This window comes from Fulmarus glacialis, unplaced genomic scaffold, assembly GCF_000690835.1.
Source record: "Fulmarus glacialis isolate BGI_N327 unplaced genomic scaffold, ASM69083v1 scaffold966, whole genome shotgun sequence".
NCBI lineage: Eukaryota > Metazoa > Chordata > Aves > Procellariiformes > Procellariidae > Fulmarus > Fulmarus glacialis.
This window is the reverse complement of record NW_009217316.1, coordinates 6,826-30,605: the sequence shown is the minus strand read 5'-3', so window position 1 is coordinate 30,605 and position 23,780 is coordinate 6,826. Positions and strand designations below refer to the sequence as shown.

The 23,780-nt window shown below is 39.1% G+C and overlaps 1 protein-coding gene across 1 annotated transcript in view; it reads right to left on the bottom strand.

Annotated features, from left to right (window-relative positions):
* The window catches only part of JAZF1 (JAZF zinc finger 1), a 32,388-nt gene extending 10,260 nt beyond the window's left edge, over positions 1 to 22,128 (bottom strand). Inside the window, exon 1 of the mRNA XM_009579606.1 lies at positions 21,933 to 22,128. Within this exon, the coding sequence (XP_009577901.1) occupies positions 21,933 to 22,125 (193 nt within the window). The 5' untranslated portion in view covers positions 22,126 to 22,128. The remainder of the gene's footprint in view (positions 1 to 21,932) is intronic.
* Between the last annotated feature and the right edge of the window lie 1,652 nt (positions 22,129 to 23,780).

Sequence of the window (23,780 nt, the reverse complement as noted above, 5' to 3'; positions counted from 1 at the left end):
AGCAAGATAACACATTCTGCATTTATTACATCAGTTACAATGACTTGTAATTTCCCCACTTTTGTCTTTGCTGGAAGACAGTTATTTTTAATTTTCTAAACCTATCTTTCTTATAGTTACTCATTCCTTCATAGAGACACCAGTGGTTCTTTTTCTAATAACCAGGACAGGCATTATTAATATATCTTCATAAACTGTTAACTGCGTGGCACGAAAGGTTCAAAGGACTGATTTTAAAATGCAGTTTCATTACTCCTCAAACACCAGGATCCTTCCTTCGTTTCCTAGTGCCCGAACAGAAAATGTGGTTTTCCCCCCCCTGCAATTAAAGCTAATTTTAAGGCTTTTCTTTATGCAATACAATACTGAAGAGCGTAATTCTACAGATCATAAACAGTGTAAAATAATATGTTGACAAGTCCTAATGCATTTACTAGCCCTTTGGAATTAATAGGAATTATAGCACAACATTAATAAGAATTATATTGTAGCAATTATAGTTGTGAAATTCATTCCCTCAGGTGTGGGGATAAATTGCATTGTGTGGCTGCCCTGAACAGACCGCATTATGTTCCAGATATGCTACGACAGCCATTTGAGCAGCTGGTGCTGAGTTTATTTATTATTTTTAATTGCAATAACTATTAATGAAATTCTCTGAAGAAGTTAAATGTGAAACAAGAGAAATTAGGAAAGCAGAATTCCAACTATAAAAATACAGTTTAAAAAAAAAAAAAGCAGGGGAGGGAAGAGCCCCAGCTGATTAAAAAGAAAATATATGCACAGAGGGAGAGAGAGGGAAAGCTGAGGGAAACTTCTGTGGTGTCAGCAGGAGGTGGTGCTGTGTTTCCCCTCCCCTTTCTTCTTTCCCTTTCCCAGCTCTGCTAAATTTTATCCTTTCTGCTGAAAGACAATTTGGCTCCGAGTGCTGGAATAGCTCCCGTTATTAAAGACAGTTATGTGACACTTGCATGGCTCTATTTGCTTCCCTTATATGCCCTTTAAATGCACGTCTCTAAGCAGCTCTACGCGCTGAGAAGGCAGACAGATGCCTCACAGTACTTTAAAAAAGAAACATCCCGACTTCACAGAGAAAAACCGTGCTGCAATGTACAATGGGGTCTTTGGGTTTTTTTTTTGCTTCTGGCAAAACTAAATACACACCTATGTCTCAAATTTTTCCCTTTGGATTCCCCCTCCCCCAGTACTCTCACTCAGACTCAGCACCTCTCCATCATCGAGTAAAAATGCATGTCAACTGGTAGCTGCAAGTACTCAGGGCTCCTGAGCTTTAATCAGATACTGTAAGTTTGCTTACAGATGTCAGGCTATCCACGTTTCTTTCCTGTGGTTTTCATCCGTACAGGGTGGTGCGCAGATGAGGAAAGATGGATGGTTTCCCACCGTCAACAACTGTCGACATGAGCGCACGCACACACGCTCTGCAGCACATCTGGAAAACTCTGCCCTGCTGACTGCAACTCCTTATCCCACACCGAATGAGTGAAAGCCAAAGAAAGCATTATTGACCTCTTAAAATATTTCTGAACTCTAGGAACAGTTAACCTAAAATGAAGTTAAGAGTTGTTATAGTTTAATTAACTAATAAAAAAATGGAGGGAAAACCACAACTCTGCTTCTACGATTTCCTGCCCTTGATTGTATCTTGATGGAAAAAATTCCTCAAGCCGTTCCTTTCAAACTTTTTAGCTCAGTGGGGTTTTTTTAGGCAAATGCAACAGAAAACCCTATTGTAAATACATGTATGCACTCATAGGATGAGAAAATACACAATTCTAAACACTGATACCACCAATTTCTGCCATTATAATCACCCCCCTTTTAAGCCCCCTTAAGAGGGGGTGATATCCTCCCAAATTTTGTCCTCCCAAGAAAACAACATTTGAGAATGTACATCTACTAAGGCTATTGCTACTTTTAGTGATAACAAGGGGTCCCAAGAAAACAACATTTGAGAATGTACAACATCTACTAAGGCTATCGCTACTTTTAGTGATAACAAGGGCCATGCTTTTATAAAACAACAATCAGTGGTCTATAAAACTTAATATGCAGTATCGTATATAAGGGAAAAGATACACAGAACAGTGGGGAGAAGAAGCAATCATTGCAATTATGCATTTCCATAGATTTTCTTATACTTTCAGGGCATCCTTTTAATTTTTCTAATAACTTCGTACAGTAAGACCCAATTCTGTAACAGCTTTGGCCCATGCTTCACTTATAGGTAGACACATTGAAGGAGAGAGACAGAAGAAACCAAAATGCGTGCGTAAGAATCTGTGAGGTCAGACCATCCTTACAGTTTTCTTTTAATTAGTTTACCTGAACAAAAAGGCAAGATTTTGTGTAGTATACTCAAAGGAGTTGTTTAAACAGTATAAGCAAACGCTCCATTGTCTTAAGTTTTTAAATCTAGACTTGTCACTACGGATTTTACAAACGATTATGAGCTTTTTCAAGTATGAATAACCATATAAATATATATTTCTTCTTGCACAAAACAGTAATACTAACGGTGCCCAGTACCTGAAAGGCATATTACTATATTCAAAGCTGGAATTGGAGTCTATCACTGCTTTTATCTAACAGCGTCCTACTGAACTCAATTGCTTGTCCTCTCTTCAAAAGGAAAAAATTAAAAATCCCAAAATGTATTTAAGAGGGTCCTGGTATAAACAAAATGCAAAAAACTTACTGTCTTGAAAAAAATTCATTAGTAATAAAAATTTATCCTTTAAATAATTATGTTGTTTCAGTTGCCATAGAAAAACAACACTGATTTAGTCAGGCTTTTAACTGATTCCGCCTCAGAATTTAATTTCCTTGGTTGTCAGTGTCTAAGAGGAGCAACCCATGCGGTGCCTCACTGATTGCGTGCAACACATCAGAGAGACAGGGGGAGGAAAAAAGAGGAAAAACAAAAAACACAACACACAGGTTGGCGCTGCCATAATAAACAGCCCCTAGATGAGGTATTTTAATTAAGTACTGTAAGGCCAAGGACGGTGGCTTTGCGAAGCCGTTCCCACGCCGAGCAGGAGTCCCGGGCCCTCAGCTACACGTCAGGTGTACAAACTGCAACCCGAGCCGCCGGCCGCCCCTGGCTCCTTCGGGCAGCTTGCCAGGGTACCAGCAGCGCGCTGAAGGGGAAGCGCACAGCAGTGCACTTTGATCAAGATATCGCTTGCTTGCTTTCTTTTTTTTAAACTTGGTTGGTGTTTCACAATAATTATTGTAAATATTTACTTTTTAAAAGGAAAAGAAAAAATTAAGCACCTTTGCATCTAACCTATGGCCTGTTCCAGGGTGTAACAACTGCGTGACTTGGACAAGTATTTGCAATAACTCTCAGGAGAGCTCCAAGAGAGCTGGCTCACTGATCTCCGCTTGGACGTTGCTATGCACATGCAAAACAGGACGCTTCGCTGGGGCATGCTGCCCTTCTGGGGGACCGAGCAGAGCTGTTCCTGTAGCACGTGTGCTAATGGCCTTACCGTTTCTCATCATGCAATACTCAAAGGAAAAAATATCGGAATTAGGCTTCAGAAGTCTGAATAGCAAAAAACTCCCCCAAAAGTCAACACCACACATTTCTCTAAGACGAAGCGTCTAAGTATCTAGAGGGGAAAGGGTGATAGAGAAGCACGTGCTTTCAGCAAGATGATGTACAAATACACAATACTATTAACCGTAACTAAATACTAGTTCTACAATAGCAAGAAAACCGCCTTCTCCACCTCTCTCCTCTGGCAATGCTCTTTCTGAGGCTCCTTGCTAGCTAGCTCATTGCTTTTTACCATATCCAGTTTCATCATCTGGCTTTCATTCAGAGACCCTACATAGTTCTACCTCAGACTAACCTAAACCCAATGTTTTACCGTCCAAATGACTCAGTTACATCTTCCTAATATTGCCCCCACCCTCGCATGCAATATTCCCTCAGTCCTGGCCCACAAAGCCATTTCCCCTCTCCTCACTCCAGCGGCCCTGCCAAAAGACTCACTTCATCTATGCTGCCCCCAGCAGACTAAAAAATGAAACAAAACAAAACAAAGGCAAGGAAAGAATGCTAGTTTTGGGGTTTTTTTCTGGATTTTTCCATGCTGAGACAATGCCACTGCTCCTCAAAGAGGAGGTGGACTCCACCGGCGGAGATGGACTTGAGGTGGGCATGGACTTGAGGTGGACACCACTAGGCACAGCTGGCATAGTATGCCATATCAGAGCCAGGTATTACATAAAATTACTAGTTATGGAAAGACAGAAAACATACAGGGTCACAAAGTATTCCAGCAAGTTATTTCTCTTTTAATTTTTATGCTGCCTTTAAACACAACCCATCACAAGTAAGAAGGCTGTCTGCATCACAACAGTTCATTTGCCAAAAGTAAATACATGGACAAAAAGGGATTATGATTACTGCCTGCATGGTAAGAAGTCTTTGTAGTGTGATGAAAAGCAAAGTTGCACCATTAAGACTTGCTCTACCTCTTCTTCCAGTCAGTTTTGCTATCGAAATCATGGAGAACATCACTTAATCCTACAGCAAAGATCTCACCTCTTGAATGCCCATCTACTACTTTTTCTTCTTCCAGTAGATGAAGTCAGTAATTTAAATAGCTCAGAAACATTTTGCAGAGAGTTAATCATTTGACATTCTGGAATAGACAACATCCCAGCTACACTGCTGAAAATCTGGAGCCTTATCTTTTATGTTTCTGGGGTTTACTCGGTATTCACACCACCGTAGCCAAGATAAATTCTGCCTTTTGTGTGAGTGAATTCATTCCACCATGAGATTTACAGAGGATTTTTTCCCCTCAACTTTGAATGAATCTTGGTCCTAGCAAGTGCACATCATTTGCACTTATGTCACTTTTTAAATCTGAAGACTTCTATACTGTGCCTTGAAATATAAAAAAAGACAAAGCTGATGAAAACCAGCACAAGCTGTGTGTGCCATTACAATGAATACGATCTATCTTGATCTCTGATCAAGAACATTATGAGTTCTTCCTTTCTCCTCCCATGGAGGAAAACAAACCCAAAACATCCTTGCCAATTATTTTTGTGACCAGAAAGCATACATTTAAGTATACAATGAATAACTATGAGCAAATAGCTTACTGCAGAGGGAACCAACATCGCTAGTGTCACTGAAAGTTCATGGTAATTCCAATGATCTCTCATAAAAATTGAGCTTCACACTTTGTCCCGTGTGGGACTTGCAGTTTGTATTTCATAGAAACAGTTTTATGAGAGCATTTCTTATGTTAAGAAGTTTGCATTCCCATATACTGTGACAGCTTCCTTGATAAAAAAAAGTGAATTCTTAATATTATGTGAATTTTGGTCTCCCACTAAAGCACATTTATGGATTTGTCAAACTTCGTCCCTCTGTGCCCATGGATGCACACAGTCTCCTCCACGCTCACCAGAAGGGAGAACGTTCCCACAGCCGATCCCATTGCTGATCTAAAGACGTATCAAGTCATTCAAAATGAAATATTCTTCCTTTATATAAAGCACAGGAAATAAATGCTAGGAGCAATGAAATACAAAACAGTTAAATAACATGCGTCATGGCTGCTATGCAAGTCTTTAGTCTAGAAGCTGTAGCAGGACTCTCTCAGCTGCAAGCTGGTACAGGTGGCACAATGCATTGGCTCTGCAAACTTGGGCAACAAATTTCAGACACTGGATCATCCAAACAGACTAAGCCAGAGTTTTTCCTTTGCTTGCTTGCTTGTTTTGGGGGCGGGGGGAGAAGGGGACTCAGAGGACAGAAAGTGTTTTTCAGCCTTTGTGAAAGGTCCATTCAGATTAATTTCTTGTATTTTCAAAAATACTTTTATCATTCATGTCCACAAAGATGATGTAAAACACATATGTAATACAACTGAAGGAAACCCAGGGTAGTTTAAACAGAGCACTGTGTAGCGCTACAGACACTGGTATTTTAGATTCCAAGTGCAATTCCAGTGTTTGGATTAAGCACCTACATAAAACAAGCACTAGGTTCACCATGGTGAAGGTTGGAGCTTTTCTTCAGCCAACGGGCGCAAGCACACACAGTTAAAAGTTTTCTGTCTTATCCCAGTAAATATCTCTGAACCTTGCTCCTGGGAGAGGAGAGGCAAATCTGTTCTCAAAGCCAACTGCATGCTTGGCAGCTCTGCTGTCACTCGAGGGAGCAGCTTGAGATGGTTATGGTTTGTCAAATGGGCACTTGCCAAGCCTGGCAGAGACCTCCATCCCTCTGCACGATCACAAAAGAGCCATCAATATAACAATTACAACTTATTATTGACTTGGCCTTGTGCCAAGCGGGGGGGCGGCGCAGGGCATGTCCTGATGGCCGCTGCCAGCCCCCACGCAGCGGGTCCCGCGGGCTGTGTGGTCTGCGGCGGTCACTGCCGGGCTGCTCTCACACATGCTCGCGCCAGGAGCACGTCCCTCGTCTTGCACTTCAGCCATCGCCACTGCCAGCATCCTACTCTTCCTCATGACACTAGTCAGAGCAGGATTTGGCCAGAAAAATGTCTTCTGGGGAAACCACCCTTCCTTCCAGTCCTCTCCTAGCTCAGATCAAGTATCAAGCGCTAAATAACGAGCTGTTTAGGAACTATTACTACTCAGAAGAACTAATTTTCTATTGTCTCTGGCTGAAGCAAGGCTCAGTTAGCGAATAAGCACCAAGAGAATTTCAAAAATGTACCTCATGTAATGATGTGAATATGGATTCAAATACAAAGAGCAATAAGTTTTTTAACATTATTTTTATGCAAAAGCACTAGCGAAAATAAGTTAGACAAAAAAATACTTTTTCTTGTTTGTTTGCATCATTTGAAGAATAGCATTCAGCCAGTAGGGTTTGCTATACCGAAGGAGGGAACATTTAAGCAAGCAAGGATGTAGGTAGATGTTTCTGGACATCCTCTACCCTCCCTCACAGCCACCACAGACATGGCAACTGTTACTTGCACAGCCACAGAGACAGTCTGAAAAGGTACTTTCCACAGCTATTTTGGAGGGTGGTACCTCAAACAGGATGAACCCACAAGTAGTTATGCACCCAACCCATGGATAACCTTGCTGTTTTAAATGAAATGGTAGATAGGTTGATTCCAACATTTCAAATCACCTTCAGTTTTCATTTAAACGCTCAGTGTAAGCTCATGCTGAATTTTAAGTGACTGAAAATGTATTTAATTACAAGGTTTGCATTCACTTTGGAAAGCATGCAAACACTTCAGATCCTATAGGTAAAACACAGAACCGAATATATTGTATTTTGGAATAGAATGACTTCAGCTGAGCTAGCCTATATGGGAAGTCACCCTAAAATCCTGGAGGTAAAGCTAAAATGATAAAGGTACAAAATAAACATAAAGGTTTTTATTTAAAGTACTATTAGTATGACATTAGTATTGTATATTCTTATTCACTGTCAGTAAAATTGGGAACTATTTACACATGAGATCTGCTCACCATTTTGGGCTACAAGAGAAACAGAACTAATAACACTCAGGTTAAAAAAAAAATAGTCCTCCAGAGCCAATATAGGGGTTGGTGGAGCAGCTGGACTCTATCTGGCCTTAGAAGCAATTGCGTGCCATTTTCTGTCTTGATATCGGTATATCAAAGAACAGTCTTTAACACTAAAACACAGAAAATCCCAATCCAGAGATTATAAATCCACTAAAAGGAGCTTGCACACCTATATAAGCAGATATGTTACAACTTATTGAATGTATAAATGTATGCAAATAAAACATACATGTAATAAGCTAAGTAAGAAAAAAATTTTCTCCACTTCCAATTACTTGTGAAACAGCAACTAATCACAAAAACATGCATGTAAAGAACCAATTCTGGAAAAAACAGGCAACTGATACCATGGCATGTGTTTTGTAGAACAGGACTTTCTGAGAATGCTGCAGAGGTGCTAAAGCAAATTGTTATAATGTCACTGCACAATGTGCTGTTGAGGTTTTATGGTCACACTGCGCCAATAGTCTCGGGAAGTTATTTTGCATTCTTATATAAACTTTTTTTCCCAATCCTGTTTTCCACAAAAAAGGGCTTTCAATAATGTACAATCTTCTGTTTATACATAGTACAGGAAAAACATGATAAACCCAAGAACACAATCTCTACTTTAAACATATTTTGAAACTAGATTTCTACAACTTCATGTAAACAAGAATAAGCTGTTAAACACTCACCAAAAAAGAGCATAACCTTCCTGTAATTAAACAGCAGTGTTTTACACGGCCCTTTTTTAAAATCATGAAAATAAAAAAAGTAAATAAATAAATCAACCCAGCAGACCCCTCCCAACTTGAGGCTTAACCTGCAAATTAATGTAACAGTAATAAAACCTATGCCAGCTGGAATCCTTTCTTTCTCTGGCTTTGGCACGAGCAGCAAGAGCAGGTATATGTTTGAAGAAAAACAAAGTAGGACATTTTCCACCTTTAGTCACAGGATGTTAATTGAACTCTGGCAAATGTTTAAAGATATTCTCAAAATGTTCAAGAAAGAATTAAAACCATTTGGGGCTGAGAAAAAGAAACAATCCATCCTTCCTCCCCCCCTCCTTTCTCCCCAAACATCTGTTCCAAACTTATACTCCAAAAACCACAGCGAGGAACAGTCATAATTAATGTTATTTTGGCTTTTTAGTTGCTAGGCCTGCATTCTGAGGTTAGAAATACAAAAATACAAGTTCAGGGCACTATTACTGTACTTAAGGACTCTCCTGATGCATATAACAAAAAGGCAGTATTTCTTTTCTCTTCTTTTCCCCTTTTTTCATAAAAAAGAAGAAAAAAAAATAGAAACAGTATCAGGAAATAGTTTCATGTTTAAGATAAAGGATTACAATAAAAAGTATACCTACATAAATGAACTACAGTTTATGAAGCTATGAAAATACATTTGAGACGTGTTTTATAACATTGGGTTAAACACGCTTACAGCTGTACAAAAGCTATTCAGCCACTTACAGTACAGGCCATAAAACTGCTAATGCACACAGTCCTTACCCACCCCGACTGCTACGCATTTTGCCTTCATCAGTGCACAAACCCAGCAAGAATGCACTGAGGCTCCAGTGCATGACCAGGCTCCAATCTAAGGAATTGTTATCACTATGCAGGTAGCACTCACTACACAAGGCGTGCCACTGATTTCAGGAGGATTCAGCTACGTGGGGATTTCCAAGATGCTTCTGGGCTGAACCCTAAACCCTCATGTGTGAACGGGCTGAATCATGGCAAAGGGATCCCACGGCAGGCTGCCCATGGAGGACCAGGGTGTGGAGGAGCTGCAGAGACCCAGGGCAGCTCAGCGCTCTTTCAGCAGCTTCGGGCCGAGGGAATTTCATGCTTATGAGCCCCAGCAGGGTTACAAACCCCTGACCAGCAATGAGGGAGGCAATGGCAGATTCTCCACTTCAATGCACTGAAGGGCGGGAGGATTTATTTTACACGAAAATATACTTAACACTTGCTCTGACCACCTATATTTAAGAAACTCCATCAGTATAATTTGAAAAACAGCTCTAATGACAATACTCGGAATTACTAGTAAGGACTAAAATGCCTATTGATTACTGAGCCAGAATCAAGGCTTTCGTCATCCTGCCTATGCACAAAATCTACAGAAAGATCTGTTATGTTTTTTAATTAATCCTACTTCGTGTTTCTGAGAAAGAAATGCATTTTTAAGACCCAAACATAAGAACACATTCAGTGGGGAGTCATGTCTCCTCTCTTTTTTTTAAAAACAAAGATTCTGATAAAATAAAATCTGCACTGTGCCTGGTATGCTGTCACAAACCTTTCTTTGAGGCTATCACTGTTTCAATTAGGTGTATAAAACATATGTTAGCAGGTGTGAGTTGTTTCAGATGATATATCACTGGGCTGAAGTTGAAATGAAGTACTTATTGTTATTTTCCATTGCTCCTTGGCTTCTTGTACCCTTTGGCATTAGAGGCAGAAGAGCTGAGAAACTGCTGTGAATGATGCTGTCTGACTATATATGGAAAAACCGTGCAAGAAGGAGCCTATGCTAGCATGGATAAAGCACCAGGCTTCATCTTCAGCAAGAATCAGGGTGGTGTCTTTCACCTGCCAGGCCACAAGCGCTAAAAAGACAAGAGAATATGTAGTCTTGGGGTCAGCAAATGTTTTATAGCCTTTAGGCTCACCTGGTAATACACGAGAGCTACAAATCACCCTGTTTTTCCTACAATTTTACATCATTTTGATTATCATGTACTGGCTAACATCAACTTGTAATACACCATTTCCCCTGTGAAATAAGCCTCTCTGTGTTTCAAGTCATCGAGTGTGAAATGGTACGTTAGTCCTTGCTTTTTTCTACTTCTGATTTGCTTTGGCTACAGTGCAAGGAAAACTCAAACATTTGTTTAAGTTTCACCATCTTCAGCACACTGAAGTGCTGGCCTAAATAAGTATGCTGGCTTTTTCTGCTAGGCACTGTAAAAACTCCTTGAAAACCATAACGGCTTTCAGTATGCAGACACATAGCACTAGTATAGCTAGAGCGATTTTTTTCAGTTCTCGAGGCACTACAATGGTACATATAAATCCCATTCAATCTTGCAGTGTAATATTTTACATACATATATATATGTATATATATGTGCATATACATAGAAACTATTTAAATAAGCACCTACAAGTTCCATGTGCCCAACTACAGTTTCCAACTTTCTGAAAAACATTTGTGCTTTCAGTTAGTAATTTTCAAGGTAATTAGCAGATTACTTCTAAAGCTAAATAGTAAAAAAAAAAAAAAAAAAAAAAAAAAAAATCCTTCCACCAACTGGCCCTTGCAGTATAAACACACAAACATGAATGCCGTCATTGTTACCCAGAACCACTGAAGTTCCTTTCTGAGTGTCAAGCTATTCCTACATTAAAGTTAAGGCACAAGCTGTGAAAGGCAGGCACAACGTGCTTTCTACAAAATACATCTTTTTTACACATTTGGAGGAAGAAAGGTCCATGTACAGCGGATGCGCTTCTACACCTAAAAAACTATCACAAATTAACACAGAGATAATCTTTACTTTAAGCTTATTGTACATTTTCTGTTCTCGACCCTGTTAAAAACAGTTTGCCAGGTTAGACTACTACGATGGGAATTATAAAACAGTTCCTGTGCTTGGAAGTACTTTAAATCTACAAGCCATGTTTCTATTGCTGCTTTGTAGCTCAAAACCCAAAACTAGTGATGATTTTATGAGTTGCTATAGTCTAGACAACTCGGTTACTTTTCAATGAAATTGTCCCTTGGGGAGAGTACTGTGAAAATTCCCATACAATTAATTACAGGTACGTGCAACTAAAATACAATTCTACAGCACAGTAGCTTTACAATTGCCAGTGCAATTTATGTCTGTATCAAACAAGAATGCTCTGAAGGGGCTGGGAAGACGAAGTACAACAAACAGGAGGTTACACGTAAAGCTACCTGTAGTGAGCGAGATGAGATAAATAAGATGCAATGTTAAATTTTTGATGTGCCTTCTCCTCTGGCAAGATTCAGAGTTCTACTGGAAAGCCCCAAAATCTGATAACTGAGCCAATCTTCCCAGAACATATTTTTATAGCAAACTGGGCTCAACACATTTTTACTGCCAAGTTAAAGAGCAAATGAGAAATTTAACAGAATTGTAAGGGAAATGCACCCATAAAGCAGGAAAAGGAAGAAAAACAGAAAATGCAGAGGAAAGCTATGAGAAGAATTGTGATGAAAAAAAAAAGCCTTCATGTATTTTCCCCTCACAGCACAGCCCTACTTTCCCCCATCAGCTATTTTTACCTCGATCTTACTTTCCTCTACATACACTTAGAAATGGCCTTTTAACTTTAAAAGTAATTTCAATTGTTATAAGCACCACTTTAAAATAACTTCATTTTGTGAATGTAGTATATGCCTTTTTATACTTAGGTTATAAGTTAGTTTAGGATGGAGTTAAAAAAAGGACTAAGCAGGGGAGGTTATCATGATATGCGTCCTTGTGAAAACCATAGAAAAGGTTAGTTACAGCAGAATCCCCATCATTTTGCTCCATTTTTACAAAGCCTTCGGTCAGTGGGAATCCCAAACCTCTGAAAAAGTAAGATGCTCATGGGTTGTGTTGGTTTATCTAGCACAGCCCTGCAGAAATACTCCAGGATCTGTACCCCAAAGCTATAGGACTTTGAAAGAACCGAAGTCATGTGCTTGGGGCCCTATGCTCCTTGCAAACACTTAACCAACACTCCTCTCTCACCTGATTCATCCGCACTGAAAGAGATGGCCTTTGTGGAGTCCCAAACCCACTGTAAAACAAACCAGATAACTCCCATAAGGCAAATGGGGGCTGGGGTTTGCAGAGTCCTTAAAGACCTCAGTTTTGCCTAGGAGACAAAAAAAAGGACACCATGGCCTCCCTTGTAAGAGAAAGAGCAACCAAGCCTGGGCCAACTCTCATCCTTTTAGGGTCCAGCCAAACTGCAGAGCAGGTACCCAGCTAGATTTCACACTGCTAGATTTCAATAAATGGCATGTAACAAAATGGTACAAAGGAGAAAAACCAAGATACTCTTTGGTAGATCAAAGATAAAAATGAAATAACTTAAATAGAAAAGTTCTGTCTGTAAACACTTCTGTTTAAATTTCTTAGGCAAAACTTCTCCCCCCTTTCCTTTCTGCACACCTCTTCCACTTCCCCTTCTGACTCCTGACCCTCAGCAACACCTTGGTGCTAGAGCCCCCTCCATGGTCCTACAGGATGTTATTGTTTATCTAGTTTATCTCCAACAGTAAATATGAGAAACTAATCTGTCACTGGAAGTTACTTTTACTTATTGCCACTGCTTTATCAGAATTCCATGAAAACTGATTAAGAAAACAGGAGCAACAAGAATACAGCAGTCTGCCAGCGGTCCCTCAGCAGAAGAGACCTCTAGCCACTTCGGGACATCAAGATACAGTTATTTCCATACAATCTAGTGTACTTGGAAATCACTGAGCCAACAATTTATGCAGGTTTGACTAAGATAATGTTCTTAGTCTTCACGATAATTTCAAGCTGTTTGATTTGGGGCTATAAGTTGGTAATTATTATTTGCCATGCAGTCACGCCCAAGATGTAACAGCAGCACTGTTGCTGCGCATGCAATACGAGGTCATCTTTACTCCACAGATTCTCCAAGCTTAGGTTTCAGTATGTTCTGGGAATGTAATTCTTTTGGTTCTGTTTGGTTTTGTCAGTGAGTAACCAATATAATACATAGTCTTGCCTCTCTAAGGAACCTGGACAGCCACCTGACAGCAGATGACTGGTAGAAAAAAGAGATCCTTTTCTGAAGCACTTAGCCAAGCACAGTGATGAGCACTTGAGCATTTTTCACTCTGGATTACTGTAAGAAAGAGCTGAATATATACAAGGTTAAAGCCTGGCTCCCTAGAAGGGGAATGTGGCATCTAGCTCTGAAAAAACAACATCTTTTAGCTGTTGCTGGGAACAAATCCCACCTGTGCTAAGAATATAGGAAATAATTGCACCTTTACTTATTATTTTTCATTGTTATTGGAAACCTCCTACTATAGCTTTATTCCTTAAGGCAGAAACCAGAAACTACCACAGATTTTACTTATTATTCATGCTCAGTCACGACCTCAGCCAAAAGCTCATGTTAAAATCTCATACCATGTCTAAGCACACACATATATTATAGTTAAGTCATGTGTTGATCAACTGTTTTGCACAATGCCATTCATTATTTTTTAAATTATTATTTATGTTTTTTTTTTTTTACAAGAACACCCATAAGGGTCTGTTAGAATAGGTGCCTCAGACTGCTAAACGCTGGGCAAACATATGTATATATTAATTAGCGTGCAGGATTAATATAAGCCCCCAAACCTGCAATTAGATGGAACCATTTTGGCTCCAATAATTATAAAGGAAGTTCTCTTTCGTCATCTGCACAGAAATGTGAAATCCTGGCACTTCCCTCAGAGGGAAGTTTTGCCACAGACCACAATACAGTTGCCTCAAGATATTTTATCATAGATTTTATCATACCTTGCAGGCCTGAAATATTGAATGCATTCAGACAAACTTTCATTATGTTGGAGAACAGAATTTGGTCTTCATTTAGTTATTTGCCCATACTGTTTATACAAGAGTGGGTCTATATATCTAATTTTTAATAAAAACATAGCATACAAGTTCTTCAGTCTCTGAACAGGCAATTAAGCAAGTAGAAACTTCTGTCAATCTGAACAACTAATGAGATGGTTCCTCACACATCTGAAAGCGTGTTTTTTCAAGCTGCAGTAGAACTTGGTTGAGTTGTGCTTTACTATGCTAGACACCCCATAAGTCAAACACTCAAAAATGTAGCACACTCAGCACACTTCTCAGCAACTATTTAATACAAGAGCCCTGGGATTTGATCTCATATTTCTACTTTTCGTTATTTTTTTAATTATATCTGCATGATAGTACTCTACATTAACATAAGGTGTAATAATTAAACCTGAGCATTTACAATACGCTAATGCAGATGAAGAGTTTTTGAAGTGAATGGCTAAAGTTAGGTTTTTGTGTATACATAAATTCTTGAGCTTGCAACTCGGCAAGTGCAGAATACTTCATTCCAGTCTGACAAAATGCTTGTTATGTGCTCAAAGTCAGGCATTCACCTCCTCAGTGAGTATAAGGTGCTTAACATTAATCATGTGCTCAAGTACATGTGACCTAAATTTGTGGCATAGTTTTCAAAAAAACGTGTACTTGTTTCCACTGACTTGTCCTGACTCCCAAGTCCAATTTCAAGCACCTTTAAAATCTCAATCAAAGAATATTTTGCAGCGCACTATCCTTAAAAAAAGAAGCCCACCACGAAAGAGCAAGCTCTCTCTAGTATAGCAGTATTAAGCCAATCTGCATTGCCCAAAGAAAAAGCTGTTACAGATTATCAAATGAATAGCGGATTTAATGGTTCACAGTCTACTCTGATTCAATCTAACATGGAGTTCAGAAATGCCACCTGCTGACAGAAGCCAAAGAGATTCTGATATAAATAGTAGTTCTGCTACAAATTCAGATTAATTTGGCTACGTATTAATAGCACATCCATAAACAAAAAAAGTTTGAGACCTAACTCCTTCTCCTCTCAGTCCTCAATTCATTTGGGGGGGAGGGGGCACTCCTGTTATTTTACATTTCTACTGTCCACTTTAAACTTACAAAGTAGCTTAGCTGAGCAAATCTCTTTTTCTTGCTGGATTCTGTTTAACGCGCTGTTACAGCACACCGCATAACAGCTGCCTGTGCCATATGATTACTTCGTTGTTGAAAGCATAACATATGGAAACTGTACTGAAATGTTAGCTGCTTTGATACCTATGAAGAGGAATGAGCTTTTGCATTACAACAAGACAACGCATTTTTTAAACAACTTAAAGTAACAAAAATTAAACAGACATTTAGAATCTAAACCGTATTAGTTTCCAGCATGCCTGTCACTCTACTTCAATGCCCAATTCCAATGGCTGGTTACTATTGTGTTTTTGATTGCTATCACCAGCAAACAATGGGTGGTTTTCTTTCAACTTTTGCATTCTTGAAAAAGAAAAGGGAATAGATTCAAGAGGAGGCCCTTGGGATTCCTTCATGAGTTACCCATGAAGGCAAATGCTATACAGCAGAATTATAGGAATGATATGTCATTGAGATAACATTACTTGAGATAACAAGGTTTATTGGGAAAACTCAAACTGCCACACAGTGCTTTGCTTCCCAAAATCAAAGCTCCCACAACAGACAAGTCCTTAATGGACGAGAAGCAAGGTGGATCCTTACAGATTCATTTCTGAGTCCCAACTGCCTTTGGCAGGAGGAGAAAGGAGATCTTTAGTTGTAATATGCAGACTTTCCTTCCCTGTAAATTAGTCACCCATAGAGGGAACAATGAAGCTCTAAATTATTTCATCAGTAGCAAGAACACTCGTTAACACAAGAAGGAAGCTGTAATTTTTTGGTCACTGTTTTGCCAGTAGTTGCATCTGAATCCTGAACTAAATCCAGCTGAATAAGAGAAAAGATTAATAGTCTCAGTTTTAAGAATCTATTAATTTTATTGAATAAAAGTTTATATATACACTATTTTAATCTTAAGATATTCCTTAATGATGTAAATGGGACACGATTCTCTTCAATTTAGTTTGTTAACTAAAACTACAACAAACACAAATATGTTTAAAATCATTGTAGATATTCAAGAATGCAGTCATTACACCAGGCACTGAAAATACACACTTAGGTGAAGACTGATTTTTTTTTTTTTTTTTTGATTGAAAATATATTGAATTTCACTTTCTGTCTTTAAATCACATATTATATAAAGTCATGGTTCACCACTAGCATGATTTATTAGAAAAAAATTGGCCCATTTCACATGGTATGTTCTAACTGGCTGAAACAATGCAGCTTTAAGATTACTGACACAGCTACAAAAGCGTCTTGATTTCAGTTTAAGAATATGCTCTATATATCTAAAAAACTACTCAGTTACTATAGATCTACTAAATCATAATTCAAATAGTATCCTCAGATGGTAAAGGTAATGGTTTCTACATCAACAGTACCAATTTGAAAGCCTCAGTCATAGTTTTTTTTTAAAGTCTTAAAACATTGCTGTACTGAATTTTTAGGCATATTTGATTACAATATCACTGTTTAGATATTAGATTCCTTTAAGATTAAGGCCAATCCTACAAAATATTTTTTACTCCAAATTAAAATTAATTATTACTTTAATGTTTTCTAGAAAGAAAAAAAAAGATTGAAAAGTTAGGTATTTTCTGTGGGTAGAAAATGGGGTCACTTTTGTCAATATTGAGATAGGGCTAGTGGAAATTTCAAGGAAGTTTGCCATATTAAGGAAAGGTAAAATCTTTCAAATGCAGTCAATCAAAAATGACTGCACAAATATGACTCCTCAGAAAGGCATTTATCCTAATTAATAAGATAAACCAATAGTTAGTCACCTACTTAAATGACAGCTGCAAATCAAAATGGGACTTGCCAATTCTCTCATGGGGTCAGCTATGACCACCCATGAAAACTTCACTCTTTCATCTCCTTTACAAGTGGAAGGACTGACAGACGGCTGCAGCTATTCCAGCCAACCATAGCATCCTCAATGCTTGCTGCCAGTACTGGCTGCCATCTGCTGCCCAACACGATCAGGCAGTAAGTAAGTCTATAAACCTATTAAAACAGCATAAATGTTATAACTTGTAATCTATTAAAATCAAAATAAACAGGAAAGGAGGTCTGAGAGCCAGTTTCTTCAGAGCAAAATGTAATGCTAATTATGAGGTTTTCAAATATTCCAGCTTTCTTTTAGGGGTGGGCAAGACTTAGGGTCGAGCCATTAAAAAGCCAGTTGGTAGTATTAAACTCTTGCTTTAGGATTTATAAGAAGGCCAAAAATTCACTCCAGGCTGAAATTTACTGTCCCAGGCCTGGAATCATTTAAAAAAAAAAAAAGAAAAAAAAAAAGTTGTCATAAATATGAAAGAAAAACCAAACAAACACAAAACAGTGGTTTCAGATGATTTTTGACACTCCTTCAATGCAAAAGTGGCTTTATTTTTTTTAATTTTTTTTTTTTAAGTCTGAGACTCATTACTATGAATTACTTTTGTAATTAAAATTGGCACCAGGTTATTTTAATAATGAATTACTACTAAGTTACTATCACTGAATCTTTTTTAAAGCTTTTCAGTATGAAGAGATATCACAGTTTTCAAAGGAATGTCAATGCTCTGATTTACACTCAAAAGCCAGGAAGTTAGGGGTGGAAATTTCATCTGTGAGCCACACAGATATATGAAAACATTTTAAAAATTAACAGCGTATGTTAAAGATGCAATGTCAGCCCCATTTTTATCCATAACTAGACTTCATTAGTTTTGTGGGTTTAAAGTTGACATTTAAAAATAAAGGCAACATAAGTTTTTGTGACTTAATTGAGTGCTCCTTAAATAAAGAGATATTTCAATGTTTGCAGACTGTTAACGTCTTTCCAAAATAAGCTATGTGTTGGTGCTACTTAGCTATATTTCCCTATCACCTTGAGGAGTCTGTATTGCCAATGGAAGCCATTTCTTTTGCTAAATCCCGCCCGCGAACTCTAAGAGGAGCATTTAAGCCTACTAAACAAAGTCTCCCAGGAGACACTATTGTTAAAACAAAAACTGGAACAAATTTTTAAAGTGAACTTTCTGCAATCATTAGAGGACACAGGTCATAAGAAGAAGAGAAAACTTATTATAGGAGAGGGAACAAAAAGCCAAATGTAAGCAGAGAGCACATGCCAGTCACCCCTGAGGGAACAGAGGGGAGGTATAGAAAATTAACTGCTGCATTTCTACTTCCCACCAAAACCACAAATGGGCCATTTCAGGGGACTAACACATACAGAGTCTGCAGATAAATACATGTCTACCTCATTACCTGAGAAGAGCCTTAAAGAGCACACTTCTTTGCTGAATATTTCTGCTTCTACATGAATAATCTCATTTACGCAGAAGAAGGTGCTATACATACGCATGCAACATTTGCAGCATGTATGTGTGTCAGCTTGGAAGCTGCTCAGCTCTGTCTGCGAATTTGGCCCGTAGTCTTTTGGCACGGATTTTTACTGCAAAACTTAACAAACATTCTCTGCAGCCAAACCACCTTGAACTGTTTCTTATCAAATTTCACAAGCTAAGTGGGTTCGAGCCTGGGTTCTGGTCAATACATGGATGAGAGATCATTATATGAAATTACGCTTTGCTGAAAAATGACAACAGTAGCTTAACAGCATCAGGAAATGGCAGGACTTAGCTGTAAGGACGTGCACAGAGGTGACTGGGATTCAGGCAGCTGCTGGCTTCACCCAAGATAAGACTACCACACCTAGCAAAGCCAAGACAAGCAGCATACTTAAAGGGAGGACACTACATGGAAAATGGGACCCAAAAGATCAGTGAGGTTCCTGCTTTCTGCCTCAAACAAGAACAGCAAAAAGCCATAAAGGACAGACACTCTCTGCTGAGGGACATGCATATTTGTATGCCATCTCACCAGCCTTTAAGGCGTGCTTTCTCTCTGGCATTTAAAGTGGCACCATCTTGGAGTTACACCTTGTGCAGTAACAGTAATGCCAGGCACACTGCTGAGTTTGGCACCCTAAGAAAGTATCAAACAACTGAGATGGGAGATAATAAAAGAGAAACTGCCATTCTGAATGTTTCATTAATAAACTGGGTCAAAGCAATCCCATTTTATTTTTGAAAAAATATAGGTCTAAAGGAGGATGAGTACAACGATTGTATTTGGATTATTAACAAACACTAACGTCAACCCAGATAACGCCCTTTCAGGCAACCTAAGGAAAAACAGCCTCTCTATTTTTTGAAGTTACCACAACATACATGTTTACCTGTATTCAAAGACGAGTTAACAAAAGTTTGCTCGGAGTACAAATCAAACAGGATCGCACAGAAGGAATACAGCAATATTCTTCATTCTCACTGGATGCAGTGGAGGGTATGCCTGTAGGGCTTGAAAGTTGTGTAGGCACTGCGAGGCTGAAATGCAGGACGATTTACATGCTCTAAATTGTTTCCCTGAAACAGATCTTGCCTAACTATCCTTGTTTTTATCACCTTGCTAGTAGACTGCCGTATATACTCACACTTGAGGGAAAAAAATTTGCATCAGCCAATAACAGACATGTGAGCTGCCTATCTAAAATCAGCCTGCTGGTCTTCCTGGGCTCCCTCTGCAGGCACTGCACCGGTAGAAAGAGAAAGTCAGCCGTGGCAGGACTTGGAGCACCTCATCTATGTAAGTTATAACCATCACGGAGAACAAAATCCTACGCCAAGCAAACACTGTGAAAAATTCTGTAGTTATCAGAAAAATCTCAATGCTTATTTTAGGTCCAGAAAAACTTCTAAGATGACAAAAATGGAAATTCTGGGGTGAGGCTGCTGAAATGCAACTCAGTTGATAGTTAATTAAAAAAAAAAATCTTCAAGAAAGAATATACGTTTTTTGCTACCAGGCTATTACAAACCCTAACCTTGGAACAGGGCTGCAACGAACTTGGAGCAGGGGAACTTGGAACAGAGGGTGCAGAAAGTGGAAGCTGGTATTATTTATAACCTGGCAGCCACGACTCCCACAAACTCAGTTAGCCAAAGCAAGCTGATTCTCCTAGCTACAGGTAAAACAACATTCTGAGTAACTTAAAAAGTTTGAAAAATATATGAATAATAAAAATAAAAGTATTTCAGTAGACAGATACTGGCTTTTTTTCTTCAGTAATTGATGGAACATGTTTCAAAGAGTACATCGCTAACCAATGTTCCTGACAGATGTGCGAAGTTATACTACCTGACCACATCATGAATTAGCCTTCCCAGGAGGAGCTGTACAAAAAGTAAAACAAAAGAAAGCAGAAATTCCTTGACATCTGTAGGATGCCAAGGAAATGAATCAGTTTGTTTCAAATAGGAGATAATTAAGAAAATCTTACTTCTAAAATTTCCTGTATTACATTAGGACTTTATAATTTAGCTGTTCTCAACATGGTTCCCTTTTTGATATCCAGGAACACACTGAACAACCAATTCATTTCAGAACTTCCAGACAGAGTGTCGCAAGGACCGCTACAACTTTCCCATTTAATCATTAATACTAAAATCATAGGATCATAGAATCATGAAGGGTTGGAAGGGACCTTAAAGATCATCTAGTTCCAACCCCCCTGCCATGGGCAGGGACACCTTCCACTAGACCAGGTTGCTCAAAGCCCCATCCAACTTGGCCTTGAATACTTCCAGGGATGGGGAAACCACAACTTCTCTGGGCAACCTGTTCCAGTCCCTCACCACCCTCATAGTTAAGAATTTCTTCCTTATTTTAAAACATTAAATAGCTTATATAAAACACATGGCATAGCAGTTTATCAAAGCAGGGATGCTCATGTGATTTCCTGTTAAAAAGAATATGTTGAGCCTATTTATTACAGAACAGAATAGATGTATTATATGCATTCAGCTTTTTAGAAGGAAATACTGGTATTTAATCTGAAGTGTATCAGAATTATCTGACAAGATCTCTACCTAATGTAAACCAGACTGACTTGGGCCAAGAGATGTGGTTCAGCACAGCAAGCAATTTTCAGTTTCTCTGATCAGTGCAAAAAAATTCCCAGGAATTTTACACCTGGGAAAACCACAGGAATACTTGTTTTTGAAGAAAAGACAGATCACTTTTTTCATACATTACTTTTTTTGAACATAGTTTCCTAATGAAAGTCATGTCTACATGATGACAGCAGCTGAACATTCATCCCTGTCCACTCATTTATCTATGAATTCAACACCCCCCAAAAAAAAAAAAAAAAAAGAGGAAGGGTGGGGGTGGGGGGGAAGATCCCGACCACTTTTACTTGTATCTTAAACTGGCACCATGTGCAGGGCTCTCCTACTGACACATCGGAGGTCTTTTGCCATACATTTGCCAAATACATTTGGTATTTCTGGTAAGGTTAGTTTCTTCGTGTAACAATTTCAGCTGCGATTTTTAAAGTTACTGTCCTTCTCTGCTTAGCAAAGAGTTTGGAAACAAATGCCCAAACACATTTTAGAGATTGCAAACCAAATGCAAATGAAAAAGTCCAAAGCTTTTCTGTTTTATTTTTAGGGGTTCTTCTTCCCAATGCCTCAGCATGTCTATTGTTCTCCAAATGCCATGTAGCAAAATTGCTAGTTTATTCGGGATAAACCAAACAGTAGGTGCTTACCCGTAGGAGTACTACTGCGAAATGAAGAGGAGGGAGTGATTGGAGGGGTGACTGGAGGAGTAAGGCTTCCACTGCTGTGGCGAGGTGGAGTAGATACATTCCCACGGGACACTGTGCTTGACAAAGTCAAAGAGAGTTTCGGCTGAATCTTTTTCTTCAAAGACTCCTGCTCACGTCGAGCTGCATCAGTCATAAATCTAGAACAAGGACAATCATGAGGATGAGAGGCTTGAAACACTGTCTGCAAGCAAGCTTTAGGTAAAGATAAAGTAAGTATTTTTCACCCCCAGTGACCAAATGGAGCTTCAAACTCAGCCATGACAAGTTCCTCCGCAACACACAGATTTCAAGAACACAAATTTCTCCATCAACAGCTTTATTCCAGTGCTCAAGATTTGGGCCATTTGCTTCTGAGTACGATAGAACTTACACTAGGCATTTGCATCATGTGCAAACACACAGTTTTTTTAAACTCCAAGCAGAGATCAGCATTGCACACAATATTATAACTGTACTTAATCCTTTACAATAACTACACTCAATCGTTCTGTGAAAAAGTAGCTGAGTAGCTATAACAGAGGAAAATGTTAGGGGCAAATGTATCGAATCTGAAGGTCAAAAGCATAGTATTAGTTAGATTGTGTAGATACATAATTTCCAAGTTAAGATAATCACATCCTTTTTCTAAAGGTTTTAGGCAATGTTGCCTGATGTAAAAGATGTCCAGTTACATTGCTATTCCTCAAAGCAGAGTTCCCAACTCTTGAAAACCAAACGAGGTGTCTCTGTAGAGCTTTGGTACATGCTGCTGAAGGCCTAATGCAACTCAAGATTCATCTCTGTGGGATGCTGACAGGGAATTCCATCACCACAAAGCAAAGTGTGCACCAGTAGTGCAGTAATTCCAGTGCAACTTTTTGCATGGGATCTCTCACCTAAAATAAAAATAGCTTTTTTCACTTTTACTCTGATTCCTTCCAAAAAAGAACCATTGAAGTGAAAAAGACCACTTTTATTCGAAGTGCCTACACAGAGTTACAATGGAACACCTGATACTGCATTATGCTGACATTCAAAGCATCACTGCTGGCACCTGTATTAACCCTCACTTGAAAGGACTGGGGTTCCCCCCCAACAGGATCTCAGTAACTCAGACTTCATGCACTCAGCATTCAAGCAATCTTTTAATCTTTTGTTCTCCCCCTCCACTGCATAAGGAGCCATCTTGAAGGATTCCTAAGAAGACAGGCCTAAGAAGACTGTCCATACAGTCCTCTGTCCTCCATGCTAAAGTACAAACTATGTCTGTCAGTGAATAAAACAATATGCACTAGCATGTGATACAGAGTAACAACTAAGTTACACTCAGACATTTGTCTGACCAGGTTAGACAGAGTAAACCAGGTTTTAGCCAAGACACAAGCTTTACATAATGAGCTCTCGCAACCTTGGCAAACCATGAAGGGTGCATTCAGAGAGGTGAGAACACGGTGCAGCCGGAATGCTGCAGTCACCTCGGAGCCAGCTGTCACCCAGAAACTCATATTTGCAATCCAGTAAGGAAACAGAATGACAAAAATTACCAGCAATTATTTGTATTGGACTAAGCGAGGGTGACCTGGCTTTCTTTCAATAGTCACACTCTCCTCAGAGGAGCCTAGGAAAGAGAATGAGGCAGATATGGGGATAGAAGCAGCCACAGAGAACAAGTCTGTGGAGGAAATAATGAAGATGCTGAGTTGTTCTATTGGGTGTAGGTGGCAAGGTTTTGGTAGCGGAGAGGGCTGCAGGGCGAGAAGTCACGGTCTGCCTCGTGCCAGCCACTGCTGGTTTCAGCCAGCTCTGCAA